Source organism: Bos javanicus, chromosome 20 (assembly GCF_032452875.1).
Source record: "Bos javanicus breed banteng chromosome 20, ARS-OSU_banteng_1.0, whole genome shotgun sequence".
Classification (NCBI taxonomy): Eukaryota; Metazoa; Chordata; class Mammalia; order Artiodactyla; family Bovidae; genus Bos; species Bos javanicus.
In genome coordinates, this window is record NC_083887.1 from 71,178,453 (window position 1) to 71,201,696 (window position 23,244).

Sequence of the window (23,244 nt, forward strand, 5' to 3'; positions counted from 1 at the left end):
ACGGCCTTCACACCATACTGGATGTCCCAGAGAGACCTGCTGCCACCCTGCCAAGACCAGGAGCGAGGCGAGCAAGCCCCGCTGCCCATGGCCTTCACACCATACTGGATGTCCCAGCCAAGGCAGTAAGATGAGAAAAGGAAATTAACAGCATACAGATTGGGAAGGAAGACATATACAACTATAGATGGCATGTTCAAAGATGACATGCCATCTACAGAAAATCAAAAAATCAGTCTTACAGCAAACTCATAAAATTCAAGATGTGTGGGTTACACTGTGTCCCCTAAAAAGGGATGCTGAAGTCCTAACACCCTACACCTCAGAGCACGACCTTATTTGGAAATAAGAGTCTTTACAGAGGTAATTGAGTTAAAATGAGGAAATTATGGGGAGCCCTCGGAGAAGGCAATGGCATCCCACTTCAGTACTCTTGCCTGGAAAATCCCATGCATGGAGGAGCCTGGTGGGCTGCAGTCCATGGGGTCGCTAAGAGTCGGACATGACTGAGCGACTTCCCTTTCACTTTTCACTTTCATGCATCGGAGAAGGAAATGGCAACCCACTCCAGTGTTCTTGCCTGGAGAGTCCCAGGGATGGGGGAGCCTGGTGGGCTGCCGTCTCTGGGGTTGCACAGAGTCGGACATGACTGAAGTGACTTAGCAGTAACCAATATGACTGATGTCCTTAAGAACGGGGAAATCTGGACACAGGACAGACGGGCACAATGGGGAGCTCTGTGAAAAGACGCAGGGAGAAGACAGCCACAGTGAGAAGACTGGAGAGAATGCTGGAGATGGTCAGCAAACCGTTGAAGCTGGAGTCACGGAATGGATTCCCTCTTAGAGCCTCCAGGAGGAAGCAGGGCTGACAACACCTTGATTTCAGATTTCCAGCCTAAGAACTGTAAGGCAATAAATTTCTGTTATTTTAAGCCACCCTGTTTGTGGTACTTCGTCACCAGCAGCTGCATACAAGCCAAATGCTTTCATATATTGTCAGCAATGAACAACTGGAATTTTAAATTAAAAAGCCTAAATTAGCCTCAAAAGACCAACATACTAAAGCATAAGTCTAACAAAATAGGTACAGCATCAAATCAGGAAAACTACAAATCTCTGATAAATGAAATCAAAGAAGAACTAAATAAATGGATATTCCATGTCCATGGATATGAAGACTCAATAGTGTTAAGATGTCAGTTTCTTCTCATCTGTAATTCAACACAATCCCAATCAAAATTCCAGCAAGGTATTTGGTGGATATTGACAGATTAATTCTAAAAGTTATATGGAAAGTAACTGGCAACTCAATGTTGAAGGAGGACAAAGTCACAAGACTGACACTGCGTAACTCATAAATGCACATGGATGTGGACGGAGCTAGAGAGCTCTGCGGGGTCTTTTCTGTAGGAAGGCACCAACTCCATCACGAGGGCTCCACCCGCAGGACCTCATCGCCCCTAACAGGCCCTGTCCCCTAAAGCCACTGAGTTGGGGGTTGGGGCTCCAGCGTGTAAATCTGGGGCACACAATACTCAGACCATTCTGCAGGGTTAGTTAGCTGGGTTTGAAATGGGGATGTGAGGGGAGGGGAACTCCAAGCGAGACAGCTGAGGGAAGAGGAGATTCCCGGAATTTGGAACTGATCTTAAGATGTTAGAACAAAGTATGGCCCACGAGTCAAATCCAACCCACACCTGTGTTGTAAAAGGTTTATTGGAACACAGTCTTTAGTTTATGTACTGTCTACAGTTGCTTTCATCTACAAAGTCAGGGTTGAGAAGTTAAAACACAGATCATACAGTCCACGGAGCTGAAAACACTCTTTCCAGCCCTTTACAAAAAAAGTCAGCTGACCTCTACGTTAGAGAAATTTACAGATGAACTAAGGTGTGTAATGGAAGAGAAAGAAAACTATTAAAAGCTTCAGACAAAACAAAATGGTATTTAAGAAGGAATATATAATCCTCACACATTACAAGCTAGGTAAACACCATGGACTGACTTACACCTTTAGAATCAACCAAACACACGAAGACTGTGCTTTCAGAACACACGTGCTACCACCCCGACATCTCAAGTCAGACATAAAGATGCAGACGGCAGGCGCTGGGAGGCGCTGAGAAGCCAGGCACAGGCGGCACAAGCTCCCACAGCCCGGCACAGCGAGCGGGAGCCCTGCCCGCAGAGCAGAGAAAGGAAGGGGGATGCCGGAGGGAGCAAAGCCCAAGAACCGACACGGCCAGGTGGGAAGAGGGGGCTCCAGAGCTGCCAGGTCTGTCAGAGTGCTCCCGTCCACAAACAGCAGTGTCTGCACCATCTGAGATCAGAAAGGAACAAACAGAGCCTGGAAGCAGCAACCATTAGAGACGGGCAGGCGGCTGCCTGAGGGGTGGGCGGGCGCTGGTAGGTGGGACCGAGGCTTCTTGCCACAGGCCTTTCGAGCTACGTTTCCGACATCAATTACTTTAACAACGTTTTCAGTATTGGGTTGGCCAGAAAGTTCTTACCATCTTACAGAAAAACTCAAACATTTTGGCCAAACTAATATTGAAAAGTAACCTACAGAAGATGTGATGGACAGGAAGAGAGGCTGTCCTACGGTATCCTTTATCGCCAGCTGGTGGGGGGCGTCTCTCCCACCCCCACCACACCTCCCGCAGGCCTGCCCTCTAAGTGGCAATCCGCATGCAGAGTTTGTATCTTCAGTTAATACAGAGGCTGGCATTTTTCTATCAACAGTGAACACTCCTCAAGAAGTTCAAACACCACTTCTGTTCATGGGCTTCCTTGATAGCTCAGCTGGTAAAGAATCCACCGGCAGTGCAGGAGACCTGGGTCAGGAAGACCCCCTGGAGAAGGGCAAGGCTACCCACTCCTGTATTCTCGCTTGGAGAATTGTACTATACAGTTCATGGGGTCACAGAGAGTTGGACATGACTGAGCAACTTTCACTCTCGCTTTTTCTGTTCATACCTTTCTTCTCTGAAAACAGATGGGAAGCTCTGCTCTGAGTCCAGCGATTCCTCCGAACCAAAATGCAGCCGGGACGCTCTCCGCTCACTCTCCCTCACGGGGCGGTCATCTACAGAGAAGACACCATGGGAAAGTAGCGACCAGAGGCAGGTGCCAGGCCCCGCCGTGGCGCACCTGCCGGCCTCCCATGGGGAGCAAAGGTGTCCTGCCGCCCACTCAGCCTCACACGCACCTGACCAGAGGCACTGCCCTGTTCTGGGGCCCCTCCCTCCCCCGAGGGCCAACCCACCACAGGAGCCCGTGGAGGTGCTGAGCGTGATCCCCGGAGGCGGCAGCTTACACCAGGCTTGAGCCTCAGACAGGAAGGGAAACACACACTCAAGTTCACGTGCAGGCACACCCTTCTTGTCTCCTCTTGACACATATCAGGGATGCTGGGCAAGGTCCCCAAACACCCCTAACAAGTGTCCACGGGCGAGGAGCCCAACACACTGGAGAGAAGAGGCCCAGGCCACGTGCTGGCACCCAGGGCTCACCTCTCAGATCCTGGGACTGGAACAGGGGGCAGAGCCAAGCCTGTTTCCACACGTGCCCACAGCCACACCTCCTCGGGAGTGCCCAAGGGAGGCTGCCCTCCCAAACGCTGGTGGCCAGCCCTCAGGAACTTGTCAGGACCACCCCAGACTTGCTCAGGAAGCTGAGCCCACAGCGCCCAGAGGCACATGTCCCAGTGAGAAACAAGGACCAAGGTGTGGACTCTGCATGGCAGCCCTGGCCCCACGCGGGGTGCCCCCGGGAGCCCCCTCCATCCCCTCGGGGACTCCGTCCACCACACGCTGGTCTGAGGCCTCCTGGGCTCTGCACTCTCATGGCCTGGACGTGGCCTTCATGCCAGCAACTCACGACTCTACTTGCTCAGCCTGAACTTCACTGAGTCAGCGCCATGCCCCTCACTCTGAACTCAAGCTCCATGTGGCTAAGACCAGCGCAAACCTGTCTCACCCAGGCCACACCCTCTCTGCACGGCAGCGGCCCCCAGGCCCGGCGAGGGCCTCCTCTGCTCCCGGCCAGAGCGCTTGGGTTACTCCCTCGGAGCTCCCACGGCGCCCGGCGGGAGAGCGGGCCTTCCAAGAGCTCCAGGGCTCCCGCAGCACGGACTCCAGTGACTCTCCTTTCTCATGTCTGAGTACCTTTCAGACTGGAACAACTCTATAAGACCGAATCGAAAACTTTTATCACAAGTAGAAACTAATCATTTAAGACTGAAGACTGCACAACTTTCAAGAAGGATTGTAATGCTTCAATAGTTTACAGAATACTTATACAGTCAACTAAGGAGACCTGTGTTCGATCCCTGGGTCGGGAAGATCCCCTGGAGAAGGAAATGGCAACCCACTCCAGTACTGTTGCCTGGAGAATCCCATGGACGGAGGAATCTGATGGGCTACAGTCCACAGGGTCGCAAAGAGTTGGACACGGCTGAGCAACTTAACTAACTAAGGACACAAGCATTTAATCCTCCCAAATATCTAAAAACCAACAAAACGTTGAAACCCTAAGTAGGTCTGAACAAACAGTGCGCCTCTGGGGGTCAGTGCCCCAGGCCCAGGCTGGTGTGGCCTAACCACGCAGCCAGGCTCCCTAGAGCCAGGGCCACCAGCCCGGGGACAAGGAGGTGAGCCAAGGCAGGCACAGCTGGGGTGCTTGTGAGAGACGCTCTGTGCAGCTGAGGGGGCAGAACCCGGAGTGTCTGCAGGTCCTGTGGACACTGAACGGGCAGGAGCCATGGTCTGCCCGCTGCCCAGCATCTACCTGACAAGCACTGCCGTGTGGGTCTCATTTCATTATCTCAGCACCTGGGAGGTGGAGACACCCTGGAATCCCTCCAGCCTCCCCAAGCGGTCAAAGGCCCTCTGAGTGGACAACACGCACTGATCACTGGGGGCACAGAAGGACCACCACCCTCCAATCAGACAGTCTTAACTGCCCTCAAGCGGCACTTCCACAGGAGGATCAGGTCTAAGACTCTACGCCCTCCTTCCCCAGGGCCTCCCGACTGGCACACCCTCGGCTCCCACCGCTTGTCCTGCAAGCCCCAGAGATTCGGTTCTTCCTGGGCCATGGCGGCAGCTGCACCTGCCAAGAGGCTCTCCTGCGGAGGCCCTCCCACTCTCTCACGCTGTTGCCCGGGGCGTGCGCAGCACAGTAACCTCTCATTCCTGTGCTCTAGGCGCATGCAAAACCAGGCTGAATCCAGCCGTCCGACTGAGCCTGGGACAACACCCAGGAGGCCATGCGAGGAAATAGACAACAGAGCTTGAGAACAGCTGGAGAGCCGAGCCAGCCCACACCTGTGCCCCGGCCAGCCCAGCAGGCACTTGTGGTCTCAGGAAGTGGCTCCCGGCCGCCTTCCCAGGCGGCTTTTCTGTGAGAGGAGGAAACCAGCTCCCCTCTCCAGAAGGGGCAGCAGCGTGATCGCCCCAAGAACACGAGCAGGGCACTGAGAGAGGCTGGGAGCGCAGCCGGCCTACCCAGCTGCTGGAGCCCTGGGAGCATGTGCACCACGAAGAGGCGGTAGTCAGGCTCGCTCTTCACCACGGGGTTCAGCCGCAGGTCCACGTCCAAGAGCCCCGCCAGGGAGTGGAGCCGGAAGACCTCTGCCAGCGAGGAGATGCGGTTGTAGTAGAGGTTGAGGCTCTCCAGCGCCGTCAGGCACTCAATGCCCTGCCGGGACAAATGCACGGTGAGACGGGCGTCGACACACACTCACTCCACACCCCCCGCCCCCCATCACTGGACAGCAGAGCAAAGGTGAGCTCTGCCGGGAGCTGCTCCTGGGCGCGAGGCGGCCGAGCCGGTCAATCCCTGCGGGGCCTCACGCACCAGCTGAGCGACGCATCCAACGCCAAGCTCTCACACCCAGCCCCGTTGGTGGAACCACCGCTGCCCCCGCTTCACAGATGAGAAGACTGAGTATAGCCGGGACGAGATCTTGCGGCAGACGCTGATGCGAGGGGCAGGGCTCCCAACCAGGTCGGGGCGCTGACAGACTCGCGCTCCAGGCAGGGGCGTCCTGCCTCCCTTTCTCCCCACCGCAGGCCCTGGCAGTTCACACGGCGTTCCCATTCGTCATTGCCTGGGGACTTCTTGCGTCCTCTCTGTCACCAGCGCCTGCTGCGACAGGCACACAAGCCATTCAAGGGCCCAAGGCCACTAACAGTCAGACACACATGGATGAGAAGTGCAGCGTGGGTGCAGAGGACAGCTGATGCAGGATGAAGGCGGGCACACACACGCTCGTCTTTCGGGCCTTTTTTCCTTTACAGACACAACCATCTTCGTCAGAGTGGGGTGATTTCATGTTATAGTTGGAATACAACGCGATGCATAGCAAATCCAGCTCACAGCAAACACAGAGAATGCGGCACAGCACTCACAGTCACTTTAGGTGCACAGTTTACAAGTTTTAGAAGCAGTCGTGAAACACAGTGCTTTTTTTTTTTTTTTTTTAAAACCATAAATGTACTTCCCCCTGCTATTATAACAATAAATTTTCTTTTAAGAAACAAACCTAAAACTTACCTCTAGACTAACCAAGGAGTTTCGTGAGAGATCTAGAGATTTTAGACTTGTTAAATTCATCAAAGAATTTCCCAGGTGAGTAATCTTTTCTTGGTAAGTTCCAGGAATAGATAATGACTGAAGTTCAGCTAAGAATAGAAAATTAAGAGATTTTAAGTTTATTATTTTACTGAAAATTAATTATTACAGTAATTTAGTCTCCCTCCAAAACCCACTCACCAGGAAGCCCTAAGGGGGCTGCCAGCCCACTGCCTCTAAGCTTCCACGCAGGGATCACATCTGAAACCCTCTCAGGGGCTGACCTGAGGTCACGCCATTACGGGTGATGGCCAGTGGCCCTTGGGGGGAACCATACACTTCTCTGGGACACACCCGGTAAGCACTCATAAGACAAATGTCACTACAAATATAAGTTTCCCCTCCAGGATTTGGTGATGGACAGGGAGGCCGGACGTGTTGCAATTCATGGGGTTGCAAAGAGTCGGTCACGACTGAGAGACTGAACTGAACTGAGCTGAAACTGAATGAAACAGACACTCTGTGTTTGGATGCACCAAATATTTCCCTGGAAACTTTTGTTTTAAAACACATTTTGATTAAATACAAAACTGGTTTTTGGCTTTCCAGTTTCAGACAAGACAGAGCAGACACATTTCACCCTATTCCTCCCATTAGACCTAACAACCCTGGACAACAACACAGGAAGCAAGTGCCTGGCAACTGAAGGGTGGGGGCAGAAGGCCAACCGTCTAGGGACCTAAAAAAAGGGTCAAGCACTGCGGGCTGGTTTTGTTGTCTCCTATGCATCCCAATCTGAATGCAAGAGAAGCTGGCCGCCCACAAACACCCACGGACATCTACCAAAAGATACGGGTAAGCCTGCTGTCCACTGTCAAAGATGGTCAGTGATGGCCTTGCAGGAGAGATGGCCTTGCAGGACAGACTCCTGACAACCCCAGCCCCACTCCCACCCAACACCAAGGGAAAACCATGGACCTCGTACCCTTGGCCTTGCACAGTGGGCAGCACTGGGACCGCGAGAGTGGACCCAACTACTGTCCTGGGCTGTCTGTAATGAGGCATCTGTAGAGGCTGTGTGTATGACAGGGGCCTGGCCACCACCTCAGCAACAAGGCAGCATCCAGGCAGTGACAGAACCGAGTAACAAGATTTAAACAGGAAGCAGAATCCCAATCAAAACGATCAATCAAAAATGATGAAGAACTAGGAAAATCTCAATCTGGATGAGAGAAAACAATAGACACCAATAATGAGATGAGAGAAACCAGAATTATCTAACGAGGATTTTAAAGCAACTGATACAAAAATAGTTCAATGAGCAATTATGAACATGCTTTAAAAAATGAGAAAGTAGGGATTCTTGGCAAAAAACGAGAAGATATAAAGAAGAAACAAATAGAAATTTGAGAAGTGAAAAATAACTGAAAGAAACAAACAAAAACCATGGGAGCAGCTTAATAACAGAATGGAGATGACAGGGAAAAATTCAAAGAGAGTAAATGCAAAGATAAATTAAACAAAATTGTCCTATCTGACCAAGAGAGAAAACAGACTAAAAAAACGAACAGAGCTTCAAGGTTCTGTAGAAATAGAAAAAGCAATCTAACATTCATGTCCTTGGGAACCCATGGAGTTCCAATGAGAGTTTCAAGAAGAGAAAAACAGCATGGCTTAAAAAAAAAAAAAAAAAATTAAAGAAGTAACAGCTGAAAACTTTCCAAATTTGGCACAAAAACAAAACCCTACATATTCAAGAAGCTGAAAAAACACCAAACAGAATAAAGGCAAAAGCTAACACATCAGAATCAAAACCACTGATGGCAATGAAAGAATCTCGAGAGCAACCAGAGAGAAAGGCATCACCCAGAGGGAGACACAACTCCCGTGGTAGGGAGTGACTCTTCAGAAACCATGGTGGCCTAAAGGAAGTGCTCTCACATTTTTCAATTGCTGAAAAAAAGAACTTTCATCTTAGAAATCTATATTCTCCAATAACAGTCTTTACGACTGAAGGTAAAATACAGGTATTCTTAAATGAAGAAACGCTAAGAGAACTTTTCACCAGCACGCCTGCCAGTAGATAACTGCTTAAGAAAAATCTTTAAACATCAAGGAAAGATAAAAGAAGGAAACCTGGGACATCAGGCATGAAGAAATGAAACAGGTAAACACTTGGGTTAATGCTTCCTCCTAAGCTATTTAAACTGTCAGATGATTGTAAAAAGCAAAAATCTCACCATTACTGTGGCTCTCAGGTATGCAAATGAAATATCTAGACAAATCATATAGTGGGAGAAAAATGAAACCTAAATGGTGGTACACTTGCAGAGTACATCATGTGAAACGCTGGGCTGGATGAAGCACAAGCTGGAATCAAGATTGCCAGGAGAAATATCAATAACCTCAGATATGCAGATGATATTTGCATATATCATACAGGTGGCTGCATTCCCTGGTGGCTCAGATGGTAAAGCATCTGCCTGTGAGGCGGGAGACCGGGGTTCGATCGCTAGGTTGGGAAGATCCCCTGGAGAAGAAAATGGCCACCCACTCCAGTATTCTTGCCTGGAGAATCCCATGGACAGAGGAGCCTCATGGGCTACAGTCCAAGGGGTTGCAAAGAGTTGGACATGACTGAGCGACTTCATTTTCACACAGATGACACCACCCTAATGGAACACAGTGAAGAGAAACTAAAGAGCCTCTTGATGAGGGTGAAAGAGGAGAGTGAAAAAGCTGGCTTAAAACTCAACATTCAAAAAATGAAGATCATGGCATCTAGTCCCATCACTTCACAGTAAACAGATGGGGAAAAAATGCAAACAGTGACAGACTTTATTTCCTTGGGCTTCAAAATCACTGAGGACGGTGACTGTAGCCATGAGATTAAAAGACACTTGCTCCTTGGAAGAAAAGCTATGACAAACTTAAGACAGCGTTTTAAAAAGCAAAGACATCACTGTGCCGACAAAGGTTCATATAGTCAGGCTATGGTTTTTCTAGTAGTCACGTAGAGATGTGAGAGTTGAACCATAAAGGCTGAGCGCCAAAGAACTGATGCTTTTACACTGTGGTGCTGGAGACTCTTGGAGAGTCCCTTGGACTGCAAGGAGATCAAACCAGTCAATCCTAAAGGAAATCAACCCCAGATATTCACTAGAAAGACCTATGTTAAAGCCCCAATACTTTGGCCACCTGATGCGAACAGCTGACTCACTGGAAAAGACCCTAATGCTGGGAAAGATTGAAGGCAGGAGGAGGGGGCAGGAGAGGATGAAATGGTTGGATGGCATCACTGACTCAATGGGCATGAATTTGAGCAAAGTCCAGGAGACAGTGAAGGACAGGGAAGCCTGGCGTGCTGCAGTCCACTGGATCTCAGAGTTGTATACAACTGAACAGCTGAACGACAACAACAAAAAATGGTGGTAAAATTTCTATTTTCACTTGACATGGTAAACCATCCACACAAGTAAACTGTGTTAAATCACATAAACACTGTACACTGTAATATGTAGAGCAATGACTAAAAAAGGTATATGAAGAGATATGCTCAGAAATATAATAGATAAATCAAAATCAAATAATAAAAAATACTCAAGTAAGGAAGGGGCTTCCCTTGTGGCTCACCTGGTAAAGAATCTGCCTGCAATGCAGGAGACTTGGGTTCGACTCCTGGGTTGGGAAGATCCCCTGGAGAAGGAAAAGTCTACCCACTCCAGTATTCTGGCCTGTAAATTCCATGGACTGTATAGTCCATGGGGTCGCAAAGAGTCAGACATGACTAAGGAAAAGGAAGGAAAGAGGAAACACGGAAAGGAAGGAAATAGGAAACAAAAGAAGAAAAAACAAAGGGAGTAAACAGAAAAATAATAAATGGCACACATAAGCCATATTAATATTAATAAATGGTCTAAATATGCTATAAAAGGGAAGCTTCCCTGACGAGTTAGACAGTAAAGAACCTGCCTGCAATGCAGGAGATGAGGAACCAATGCAGGGCTCGATCCCTGGATCAGGAAGATCCCCTGGAGAAGGAAATGGCTACCCACTCCAACATTCTTGCCTGGAGAATTCCATGGACAGAGGAGACTAGCAGACTACAGTCCATGGGGTCACAAAGAGTCAGATACAACTGAGCAACTAACATTTTTACATTGTAAAAGACAGAGGTTAGCAGAGTAGATTAGAAATTACATATAGTATATACTGATTCCCCTGTTAATTCAGTCAGTAAAGAATCCAGCTACTACGCAGGAGACCCGGGTTCGATTCCTGAGTGGGAAAGATCCCCTGGAGAAGGAAATGGCAACTCATTATAGTATGCCTGCCTGGAGAATCCCATGGAGAGAGAGCCCAGAGGGCTAGTCCAATGGGGTCACAAGAGTTGGACACAACTTAGCGACTAAACCACCATATACCATCTACAAGAAATTTATTTCAAATATTACGATATATGTACACTTACAGATGAAATAGTAAACAAATAGATAAAGACATACCCTGCAAATACTAGACAAAAGAAAGCTGGAGAGGCTACACTCAGTCAGTTCAGTCGCTCAGTCCTGTTGAACTCTTTGCAACTCCATGGACTGCAGCACGCCAGGCCTCCCTGTCCATCACCAACTCCTGGAGCTTGCTCAAACTCATGTCCATTGAGTCAGTGATGCTATTCAACCATCTCATCCTCTGTCATCTCCTTCTCTTTCTGCCTTCAAACTTTCCCAGCTTCAGGGTCTTTTCCAGTGAGTCAGCTCTTTTCATCAAATATTCAGGACTGATTTCCTTTAGGATGGACTGGTTGGATCTCCTTGCAGTCCAAGGGACTCTCAAGAGTCTTCTCCAACACCACAGTTCAAAAGCATCAATTCTTTGGCGCTCAGCTTTCTTTATGGTTCAACTCAAACATCCATACATGACTACACTAATTAGGCTACAGTGTTGGAGAAGACTCTTGAGAGTCCCTTGGACTGCAAGGAGATCCAACCAGTCCATCCTAAAGGAGATCAGTCCTAGGTGTTCATTGGAAGGACTGATGCTGAAGCTGAAACTCCAAAACTTTGGCCACCTCATGCGAAGAGTTGACTCATTGGAAAAGACGCTGATGCTGGGAGGGATTGGGGGCAGGAGGAGAAGGGGATGACAGAGGATGAGATGGCTGGATGGCATCACTGACTCAATGGACATGAGTTTGAGTAAACTCCAGGAGTTCGTGATGGACAGGGAGGCCTGGCGTGCTGTGATTCATGGGGTCACAAAGAGTCGGACACAACTGAGGGACTGAACTGAACTGAATATTAGATAAAGTAGATGTCTCACTGTAGAAAATTATCAGGGATAAGGAGGAATACTACATATGTTACAAAGGTCACTCCAATATGAAGACATAAAAATCCTAAATATGTATGCACCAAATAGCAGTTTCAAGACCCATGAAGTGGAAAGAGAAATAGATAAATCCACAATTATAGTTAGGGATCTCAATACCTATCTCCTGGTAATTTACCAGGAGACTCACTGGACAGAAAATCAGCAAGGATAAAAAAGAACTGAGCAACGTAAGTCAACAGAATCAAACTGATGTTTATACAACACTCCAGTCAGTGACAGAGTACACATTCCTTCCAACTGCACTTGGTACATATAGGCCAGATTGTGGGCCATAAAACTAACTTCAACAAATTTAAAACAATTAAGACCATACAGAGTATGTTTTCTGACCATAATGGAATCACATCAGAATAAATAACAGAAAGAAAAAAATACCAAACAAACTAGGAAAACCTCCAGTCACACAAAAATGAAAAAAAACATTTCTGAACAATCCGTAGGTCTAAGAGAAAGTCAAGGGAAATTTAAAAAACGCAGTGAACTAAATGAAAATGAAAATACAACAAAACTTTTGGATGCAGCTAAAGTTGTGCTTAAAGGGAAACTTACAGCACTAAAATGAAAGTCTCAAATCAGAAATCTAAATTTTCATCTCAAGAATCAAGAAAAAGAGCAAAATAAATGCAAAGCAGCAGGAAGAAGAAAATAATACAGAATCAATGAAATTCAAAACCAAAAAACCTATGAAGAAAACCCAAAAGCTGGCTCACTGACAAGTGTAATAAAATCCATAAACCTCAAGAAAGACCAAAAAAGACAGAAATGACCAATATCAGAAATGGAAGAAGGGTATCACTACAGACCACACAGACATTAACAAGCTAATAAGGAAATACCACAAACTCTATATACACAAATTTAACATGTTGGATGAAATCAGTTTTGCAAAACCCCACACAACCATAACTCACTTAAGATGAAGTCGATAATATGAATAGTTCTATAACAACTGCAGACATTGTATTTGTAATTTAAAAGCTTCAAATACAGAAAATTTCAGGCGCATAAGGTTTCGCTGGAAAGTTCTATCAAGCAAAAAAGAACTGGCACCAATTTTACAGAATCTCTTCTAGAAAACCGAAGAGGCACTTTGCCCACGATGTCATGAGCTCGGTGTTACCTTGATACCAGAACCAGACAAAAATAATAAAAAAAGAAAACTAGCGCCCAACATCCGTCTTGAACACGAGTCCAGAGATCGTCGGCCTGGGAGGGGCGAACGAGTACGTTTCAGAGATCCTCCAGAAACGAAGGTGCTTCAAGCTTTCGGAGAAAACCAGCCTAATCCAGCTGACTAACGGGTGAAAGGAAACCCAAGTGATCTTCCCAGATAACGCAAAAAACACCGCCGCAAAGGCTCCGCAGACGCGCCCCAGAGGAGCTCCCCTCAGACGGCGCGAGGGCCGGGCCGCCCCGGCCCCTCAAGGGCCTCCGCTCGGGACCCCAGCTCGCCCCGGGCCCCGCTCTTCGGGGGCCCCCAGGCCCGCGCTCTCAGCCCCACCGCCGCCCCGCCCCGCTTTGCGCTCCCCGCGCCCGCCCCTCAGGCCTGGGGCGGCTCGGAACCGAGCGGTCTCTTTCGGCACCTCTGGCCTGACCGGTCCTCCGACACGGCGGCGGGAAGCTCGCGCCCTCGGCCAGCGCCGCCCGCCGCCCGCCGCCCGCCGCCCGCCGCCTGGCGCGCACCCAGGTCGCAGTGAGGCGCCAGGCCGCTCTTCTCCCGGATCTTCTCCTCACACAGCACCACCCGCCCGCCCGGCGCCATAGTTTCAAACGGCGCGCACCTGCCCGCGCCTGCGCGCCGGGGACGCAAAGGGCCGGGGAGGGGCGGTGCTGAGGGCGGTGCCAAGGGGCGGTGCTGGAGGGAAAGGGCGGGGGTCGAGGGCGAAGTGGGCGTGGCCAAGGCTTGTAAGGGGCGGGGGGTGTGGGGGCTGAATGAAGGGGCGGGGCCGAGGGCGGGTGGGCGCAGCCAAGGCCGTAGGGCGCGGGGATGTGGGTCTGGCCGAGGCAGCCTGGAGGCGGGGTTAGGGTAAATTGGGGCCCGCCCCAGGGCATACCTGAGTTCCCGCCCCACTTGGGGACCTCGCCTCACCAGGGCACCTGCCCCAGCTGGGGCCCCTATCCACCCCCAGATTGGTCTGCATCCTGGGCTCCGGACCCGCGGATTCTGCCCGAGGTTGCGGCGGCCTACGTGGGTCACTCGGCCACGGCGGGTCCGGCTCTGCCCACGTCCGCAGTTCCTAGGTGACAAGCCTGAACCGCGGGGTTCACGGTGTGTCGGGCTCCCTGGGCCTTTTGTGGAGCGCCTCCAGGGAAGACCTGCATTCCCGTCTGCCTGACTCTGCCCCAGGCAGCCCGCGTCCTGGGGGTTCCCTTGCCCAGGTCTGGCTTGTTGGTAGCTTCCCCTGGCATGTCACAGCCTGGGTGGTGGCACCGGAGGTGTAGATAAGATTGTAGGGGCAGGTATAAGGCGCTGGTGTGGGACAGTATGGCAGAGTGTAGGAGAGGTGTAGACAGAGTGTAGGGCAAGGTGTAGACAGGGGCTGTGCTCAGGGGGCTGGGGTGTGGGTCCCCTGCAGGGTACCAGAATCTCTCCTGAGCAGGGCAGGGCTTCACGCCTGCTGGGCCAGGCCCCGTGGGGCCCTGTGCCAAGTCACCTATGGAGACCAGCAAACATTCAGTGATGCTTCATAACTGCCCAGTGTCCGCTTCCCACAAGACCATGGAGGGACTCTGGCAGCCAAGGGCATGTGGTCACCAGCCAGGGCTGCCTGAGCGGAGTTGGTGCAGCAAGGACGCTAGAAACAGAGCAAATATCCTGGCTTTCAGAAGTAAACAGGGGCAAACAAAAGGCTTCTGTCACTGACCGCCCCCCCCCCCCCAAAAAAAGCAGCTTGTCCGTCAGGGCACAGCCCACACTCCAAACACCACTGCTTCCTCCTGCTGCCAGTCACTTCAGGTTGGGCAGCCCAATCCTGAGTCCTCTACAGCTTTCTAGAGCATTCCAGGGAGGCTTCCAGGGCCCTCAGCCTTGAGCCCCAGACTGCAGGGTCAGAACATCCCCGGGAGAAGCTGGCCACAGAGATGGAGACCTGAGGGTGAGCCCACGGCAGTCATGCACTGGGCAGTCAGAGGGATCCTCCAGGGCGCTGGTGGCCTGGGACGTCTTGGACTTTTCCCGCACTTTATCTGGCCTTGGCTGGGCGGTGAGGGGCAGGAGGAGACAGGGCAAGCACCTGTGGCACTGGCTGTGGGCCCTGGGAACTGTGACCTTTTGTATCAGTGTCTCTCTACCCTGGGGTGGACGCCAGCATGGTCACTTCATCCCCGAGGAAACACCAGCCGGCTAGGGGCACCTGGACCGAGAATCAGACTTGAGCTCAGCCCAGGGGTGCTTCTGCACCAGGCCCTCCACACAGGAGGCAAGGAGCTGCACAACCCCGCCTCCATTCCACTGAACGCCTCTGGCAGCCCGAGCTCCAACTCAGGCGGCCATTCCCCTGCCAGATGGCAGGGAACCCCCCATCACATGCGAGGCACCGCCCAGCGGCCAGGGCTCTGGGGCCTCACCCATCAAGCGACAGGCATCTGGTCAAGGACAGCTGCTCACTGGTTCTTGTGCTCATTCGTTCATAAATGTTGAAGGAAAGAGCCCTTTCCCAGCGGTTTTTATATACAAGGTCAACACCAATATGTGTGAATTGTCAATGCATCATTTTGCCAACTAGCCTGTATCCAAAGTGTGGCATACAATGGGGTGTGATGATGCCTGCAGCTGTTTGGAAGGTGAACCGGATTGAGAGTGGGCAGGGGCTCATGTAAACATCTTACTATCATGACTACCTCAACTGAACACAGAATGGAGTCTGTGTTCACACATACGTGTAAATGCTTATATCCAACTGAGCTTTCAGTTAAGATGCAAGTAAAACCCACTGGACCCAGGAGCTATCAGGGGGACCTGACGTAAGGACGGCCGGCTAGAATCCCTAAAGTGGGCTGAGCTCAGCTTGGCTGGCTGGCAGCCAACCCTCTCTCCTGGACACTTGGCCACGCAGCTCGGTTCACAGGGGCAGGGCTCCTTCCTGGCTTTGTCCAGCTAGAGATCCTGCCCTGCCCACAGAGTCCACAGCCCCAAGAGTCCTCTGTTCTGCTGACCTGGGTGGACCGTCCCCAGAGCTCCTGAGCCACCTCTGTGCCCACCAGGGCTTCAGCTAGGTGAGGAGGTAACTGAAGCCAGCTTCTCCCTACAGTTGATGACACCTAAAAGCCTGAGTTCCGTTCAGTCGTTCAGTCGTGTCCAACTCTTTGGGACCCCATGGACTACAGCACTCCAGGCCTCCCTGTCCATCAACTCCCGGAGTTTACTCAAACTCATGTCCATTGAGTCAGTGATGCTATTCAACCATCTCATCCTCTGTCATCCCCTTTTCCTCCTGCCTTCAATCTTTCCCAGAATCAGGGTCTTTTCCAATGAGTCAGTTCTTCGCATCAGGTGGCCAAAGTATTGGAGTTTCAGCTTTAGAATCAGTCCTTCCAATGAATATTCAGGACTGTTTTCCTTTAGGATTGACTGGTTGGATCTCTTGGCAGTCCAAGGGACTCTCACGAGTCTTTTCCAACACCACAGTTCAAAAGCATCAATTCTTCAGTGCTCAGCTTTCTTTGTGGTTCAAAGAATCACGTCCATATATGACTACTGGAAAAACCATAGCCTTGACTATACGGACCTTTGTTGGCAAAGTAATGTCTCTGGTTTTTAATATGCTGTCTAGGTTGGTCATAGTTTTTCTTCCAGGGAGCAAGTGTCTTTTAGTTTCATGGCTGCAGTCACCATCTGCAGTGATTTTGGAGCCCAAGAAAATAAAGTCTGACACTGTTTCCATTGTTTCTGCATCTATTTGCCATAAAGTGATGGGACCAGATGCCATGATCTTAGTTTTCTGAATGTTGAGTTTTAAGCCAACTTTTTCACTCTCCTCTTTCACTTTCATGAAAAGACTCTTCTCTTTAGTTCCTCTTCACTTTCTTCCATTAGGGTGTTGTCTTCTGCATATCTGAGATTATTATTTCTCCCAGCAATCTTGATTCCACCTTGTGCTTCATCCAGTCCAGCATTTCTCATGATGTACTCTGCATAGAAGTTAAATAAGCAGGGTGACAATATACAGCCTTGACGTACTCCTTTCCCAATTTGTAACCAGGCTGTTGTTCCATGTCCGGTTCTAACTGTTGCTTCTTGACCCACATACAGATTTCTCAGGAGGCAGGTAAAGTGCTCTGGTATTCCCATCTCTTGAAGAATTTTCCACAGTTGGTTGTGATCCACAAAGTCAAAGGCTTTGGTGTAATCAATAAAGCAGAAGTAGATGGTTTTCTGGAATTCTCTTGCTTTTTCTATGACCGGATGTTGACAATTTGATCTCTGGTTCCTTCCTCTGCCTTTTCTAAATCCAGCTTGTACATCTGGAAGTTTTCTATTCATATACTGTTGAAGCCTAGCTTGGAGAATTTTGAGCAGTACTTTGCTAGCATGTAAAATGAATGCAATTGTGTGGTAGTTTGCACAGTCTTTGGCATTGTGTTTCTTTGGGACTGGAATGATAACTGACCTTTTCCAGTGCTGTGGCCACTGCTGAGTTTTCCAGATTTGCTGGCATATTGAGTGCAGCACTTTCACAGCATCACCTTTCAGGATTTGAAATAGCTCAGCTGGAATTCCATCACCTCCACTAGTTTTGTTCGTAAGTAATGGTTCCTAAGGCCCACTTAACTTCACATTCCAGGATGTCTGGCTCTAGGTGAGTGATCACACCATCATGATTATCTGGGTCATGAAGACCTTTTTTGTATAGTTCTTCTGTGTATTCTTGCCACCTCTGCTTAATATCTTCTGCTTTAGGTCCATACCATTTCTGTCCTTTATTGTGCCCATCTTTGCATGAAATGTTCAGTTGGTATCTATAATTTTCTTGAAGAGATCTCTAGTCTTTTCCATTCTATTGTTTTCCTCTATTTCTTTGCATTGATCGCTGAGGAAGGCTTTCTTATCTCTCCTTGCTATTCTTTGGAACTCTGCATTCGAATGGGTATATCTTTCCGTTTCTCCTTTGCCTTTTGCTTCTCTTCTCAGCTATTTGTAAGGCCTTACAAAAGCCTGAGACTTCTCAGGAAAATCAAAACTTCCAGTTCTTTCTGAAAGTACAGAGACAGGACACCTGGGCGTGAATTTCTGCATGGGCGCATGGGCGCGAGCAGCGGCCGCCCCGCAGGCAGGCCATGGCTCCATCTGGACAGCCCCTCAGGACTCTCACCCAGAGATGCGGGACTGGGTGCACCTAGCCTCTTCCAGGTGGGAGCTGCCCTGCCCACCCCTCCCCGCCACACACTCCTGCTCATCCCACCGGGGCAGACACAGGGATGAGGGCAGACCTCAGCTGAGACACCAGGGGCCCTGGCCCTCCCGAGGACCAGGCAGAGTATGACCTGGGGTCGGCAAGCCTCACAGGCCTGCTCCCACCCTGGTCCCTCACCACCAGCCTCGGTCAGCCGCTTTCACTCCTCCCCGAGAACCTGCCTGTGCTGACCCTGAAGATTCCAGCATTGCACTGCCTGCCCTGGAAGCACTGGTTCCCACTGGGCTTGGAGCCCTCACGTGGCAGAGCTTGGTGAGTGCCCAGCAAGGGGCCAGGCGCTGCAACGCTTTTGACAGTCACTGGTTACGTCTCCTTTACAGCGGGCAGCGTGGAGGGCCACAGGACTGAGAGCCAGGCACTCAGGTTGAACAGTACAGCTGGAAGAGGGGCCTGTTGTGGGGCGTAGGGGAGCCAGCCTATGACCAGCAGGGTGCCCTGGGCTGGCTTTCTGGCCTGTGTGGCTTGGGCAAGCTGCTCTCCAAACATAGTCTTCTCATCTCTATAAAAAAAATTAACAAGGTTCTCCAGGGGAGCAGTGGTTCCTAGCCCTCTTCAACCTTGTCTATTTATAATGTAGGGGGTGGAGACCCTCTCTACATCTCTTACAGCTGTGGTTGGCCACTTCTGACTGATAAGAACTAAGCAGGAGGCTGCAGTGGCACTTGGGGGTAAAGTTTTGATTTTCTGGAAAAAGGAATACGTATAGGTGACATATGCCAGGACCTTCTTTTTTTGCCTGGACACAGTTGTGATACCTGGAGCTGCAGCAGCCATCTTGGCACAATGCAGGAGGAAGGAAGTTGACATCACAGAGGTGCCCAGCCTGTGCTCCGAACCAGTGCCAGTCGCTGGCCTCCAGCCTCCTGGCCCAGAGAGAAGAGACTAATGCGGAGTGACCGGTGCTGCAGCTGAAGGCATGCCCACCTGATCCTGGGATCAGTTGAGGTGGGAGATGGAACGTGTGTGATACAGACTAGACCACTCAGTCAAGCATGTTCAGAGCACATGCAGCTGTAAGGCACATGTGCCACAGGAGGGCTCCCTTTCCACTCGGGGGAGACAAGACATGGTCCCCAAAGAGGAAGGGGAGGGGGTGTGGGGGTGGGTGCTCCTAGCAGAGGAGTGGGGAGTGAGAGGCCCCCAGGCTCAGTCAGGGGAGAGGAGACGGACCGGGTGGACCTGTCACTTCCTCTTCTCAGGGGCCCCGTGTGGCTCTGAGTGTGGGTCCAGCCTGGCCCAGTCCAAGCTTCTTGATGATGATGGAACAGATCAGGGCGAAGTACAAGCAGAACCTGAAAATTAGCCGACTGGTTTCCCAGCTACAGAGTGAGTGTGGATTCTGAAGCCATGCCCTCTGCCCTTTGTCACTTATAATGATCAGCAGTTGAAATGAATAGCCCATGATGAGGCTCCCAGAAAAGCAAACAAATGCAGAGGGAGATCTTTGCTCCGGGAGCTCACAGTTTCCTGCGTAGTGTGTTTCGTGAAACTGAAAATTGCTCCTTCCCCCCAAAGAGTCCGTGTGGAACCTGTGGTGCTCCTGACTGTTGCCTGTGTGTCAGAAGACGAGATTAACCTCAGGGTCTTGGGGGGATTTTCTCCTGGGTTTCTGGGTGGGCCCATGCGCCATCACAGGTGTCCCGGTAAGAGGAGGGCAAACGCAGACACACACACACACCGAGGACCACACGCTGACGGAGGCGGAGCGGGCGCGACGCTGCCACAGCCCCAGGGGCGTCCGGAGCCCCCAGGAGCTGGGGGAGGCAGGGAGGCCCTTCCCCGAGGCCCTGTGTAGGCGGGCACGGCCCTGTGACACGGGCAGCTGTCCACGTGGTCACCGTGACCCTACACATGAGCCTCTGCGAAGAGGCTCCCTGGGGTTCTGTACCCTCTCACATCTCAGGGGCACCTGGAGGGACCCGGAGGCCCAGGCAGGTGTCCAGAGAGGAGCTTTGCCAGCCACGGGATCTCAACCGACAGCCACAGGACCCCCAGGGTGAGGGGCATCGCTCGGCACTCACCTGAGCTCCGCTCTCCAGCAGTGATGGAGACCACCCCCCACGAGACCCCGGGCACCAGAAAGGAGGGGCGGCCACATGGCCAGCCTGCCACAGAGGGCCAGGCACAGGCTTCCTGGGGTGGGTCCCCCTGGAGCCGTATCACCTGAGGTGCACCTTCTTCGGGACCCCACGGGAAAGACTGAGGTGTCTCCTGACCTCTGCGCTTGTGTGAGTGCCCGGTCGGGTCGGACTCTTTGTGAGCCCGTGGACTGCAGCCCTCCAGGCGTCCCCGGGATTTCCCAGGCAAGAGCGCTGGAGTGGGTTGCCATTTCCTCCTCAGGGGACCTTCCACCTGGGAAGCCCCTTTCTGTACTTAGTTAACCCCAAGCAACCGTTTTCAGAACTCAGTCTCTGTTAATGGGTTTGTTCAAAGGGCTCTTTTCAGTCTCAGGGAGCAGGAAGCAATATCCTTTCAAAAACCAATTAGCTCCATATTTTGGCTCATTAAATAAAGAGTTTTCCTTTGGACTCCATTGATTTTTGAGATAGTGAACAATGGGCTGACTCACCTGTTTGCAGCCCCTTTCCTCTGGGACCTTTGAAGTCCTGGGAGGCACCTGCTCTGCACAGGGTGGGGCCCGGTCATGTCCCGCAGACACACACCTGAATTCTCACCAGCTTCATGGACGTGAAAAAGTAGGCTTTGATTTGCTGACATCTCCCTGCAGGGAAAATGCCAAGAGGACTCAAAGGGCCTCAAAGGGGCAGGACAGAGACGTGGCTCTGGGCCAGGTCCAGCTTTCCATGTGGGTGTCTGAACTGACCGCGAGGTCAGCTGTGATTCCCTGCGCGGGGGCACAGAGAAAAGCCAGTGGCGGTCGCCTTGATGCAGAAACGAGACAGCTCCCTCACCCGAAAACTTCCTTTGAGCCTCCCTTTTGTAGTCAAACCCTTCCTCCAGCCCAAACCCCTGGAAAACCGTCACCTGTTTCCCCACCTCTGAAGTGTGGTCTTTTCCGGAAGGTCATGTGGATTTACCTTTTGAGACCGCTGTCTTCACTCAGCAGCGTGTGTTTGGAGTCACCCGCGTTGTCATGGCATTCAGTAGTTTGTGCCTTTTAACTACTCCCTGGTATTCCATCCACGGACATCCACTCACCTGTTGAGAGACATGAAGTTGTTTCCAGATTTTGATTGTGGATTAAAATGACTAAAAAGAGTGAGGTATAGATTCTACTGGCGAAGGCAATGGCACCCCACTCCAGTACTCTTGCCTGGAAAATCCCAGGGGCGGAGGAGCCTGGTGGGCTGCAGTCCATGGGGTTGCGAAGAGTTGGACACGACTGAGCGACTTCACTTTCACTTTTCACTTTCACTCATTGGAGAAGGAAATGGCAACCCACTCCCGTGTTCTTGCCTGGAGAATCCCGGGGACGGGGGAGCCTGGTGGGCTGCCGTCTATAGGGTCGCACAGAGTCGGGCACGACTGAAGCGACTTAGCGGCAGCAGCAGCATGACTAACAATGTTGAACGTCTTCTTATGTGCTCATATGCCACCTAAAAGTCTTTAGTGAAGCGTCTGATGAAGTCCTTCACCTTTATCAACAGGGTTGTCTCGTTGTCTGTTTGACACCTGCTTCCCAGGAGGCACAGCGGTAAATAATCTGCCTGCCGAAGCCGGAGATGCAAGAGATGCCGGTTCCCTCGTTGGGTCAGGAAACTCCTCTGGAGGAGGATACTGGCAACCCACTCCAGTATCCTTGCCTGGAAAATTCCATGGACAGAGGAGCCTCATGGTCTACAGTCCGTAGGATCGCAGAGAGCTGGACATGACTGAATGACTAACACTTTATCTAGAAACATTTGCTGAGATTTTTATTGGAATTGCATAAAATACATAGATCAATTTGGGGAGAACTGCCCTTTTACCTTATTGAGTCTTCCAGTCCACACACGCTTTATGTCTTCTTTGATTTCTTTCATCAGCTTATTGTCCCTTTCAGCTTACAAGCCCTGTCGCACTTTGTTAAATGCGTGTAGTGACTGCTAGGTCGCTCAGTCGAGTCCGACTCTTTGCGACCCCGTGGACTGCAGCCCGCCAGGTTCCTCTGTCCATGAAGTTCTTCAGGCAAGAACACTGGAGTGGGTAGCCATTCCCTTCTCCAGGGGATCTTCCTGACCCAGGGATCAACCCCGAGTCTCCTGCCCCTCTTTCATTGCAGGCAGACTCTTTACCGCTGAGCCACCAGGGAATGTATATGTTATGTATACATATGTATCCATTAAATCTGTACATATTTTATTTTGGAGCAATTATGAATGGCTCAGAGCTGTAAATTTTGGTCTCTGTGTGTCTGTTGTTAGGATATAAAAATGTGATTGATTTTTGTGTGTTGAGCTTATATTCTGTGACAAATTCTGTGACAAATTAATTCTAATTTGTTTGGTAGCCCTAGTTGTTCTTTTTTGTAAATTCCTTCATTTTTTACATAAACAATTGTAACACCTACCAACAGATGTGGTTTTATTCCTTCCTTTCCAATCTGCAAGTCTTTGTGGCTTTATCTTCTTTTGCACTACGGTTTCCAGCATGATGTTGAAAGGAGTGGTGAGAGCAGACACACTTTCCTTAATCCAAATTTTGGCAAGAAATTATTCAGTTTTTAGCCATTGAGTGTGGTGTTAGGTGTACATTTTTAAATAGACAACATTCATCAGGTTAAGGGTACTCCCTTCTAGTCCTAGTTCGCTGAGACTTTTTGTCATGGATGGATCTTACATTTTATCTTCTTTTTTTTTGTATCATCTGAAATGATCACATAGTTTTTCTTTTTTATCTGATGAATATGGTAGACTATA

At 50.5% G+C, this 23,244-nt stretch overlaps 1 protein-coding gene across 13 annotated transcripts in view; it reads right to left on the reverse strand.

Annotated features, from left to right (window-relative positions):
• Positions 1-14,039, reverse strand: part of CEP72 (centrosomal protein 72) — a 37,497-nt gene extending 23,458 nt beyond the window's left edge. For 7 of the 13 annotated variants that reach the window (XM_061393955.1, XM_061393956.1, XM_061393953.1 and 4 more), the window contains exons 1-4: positions 13,754-14,039; positions 6,561-6,688; positions 5,510-5,702; positions 2,979-3,087 (exon numbers count right to left, since the gene is read on the reverse strand). In XM_061393955.1, coding sequence (XP_061249939.1) covers positions 2,979-3,087; positions 5,510-5,702; positions 6,561-6,688; positions 13,754-14,024 — 701 coding nt within the window. In that variant the 5' untranslated portion in view covers positions 14,025-14,039. Of the gene's footprint in view, positions 1-2,978; positions 3,088-5,509; positions 5,703-6,560; positions 6,689-6,779; positions 11,446-13,555; positions 13,632-13,655 lie in introns of those variants that run through there. The other 6 variants (XM_061393966.1, XM_061393958.1, XM_061393957.1 and 3 more) reach the window with 4 other exon arrangements.
• Positions 14,040-23,244: the final 9,205 nt, after the last annotated feature.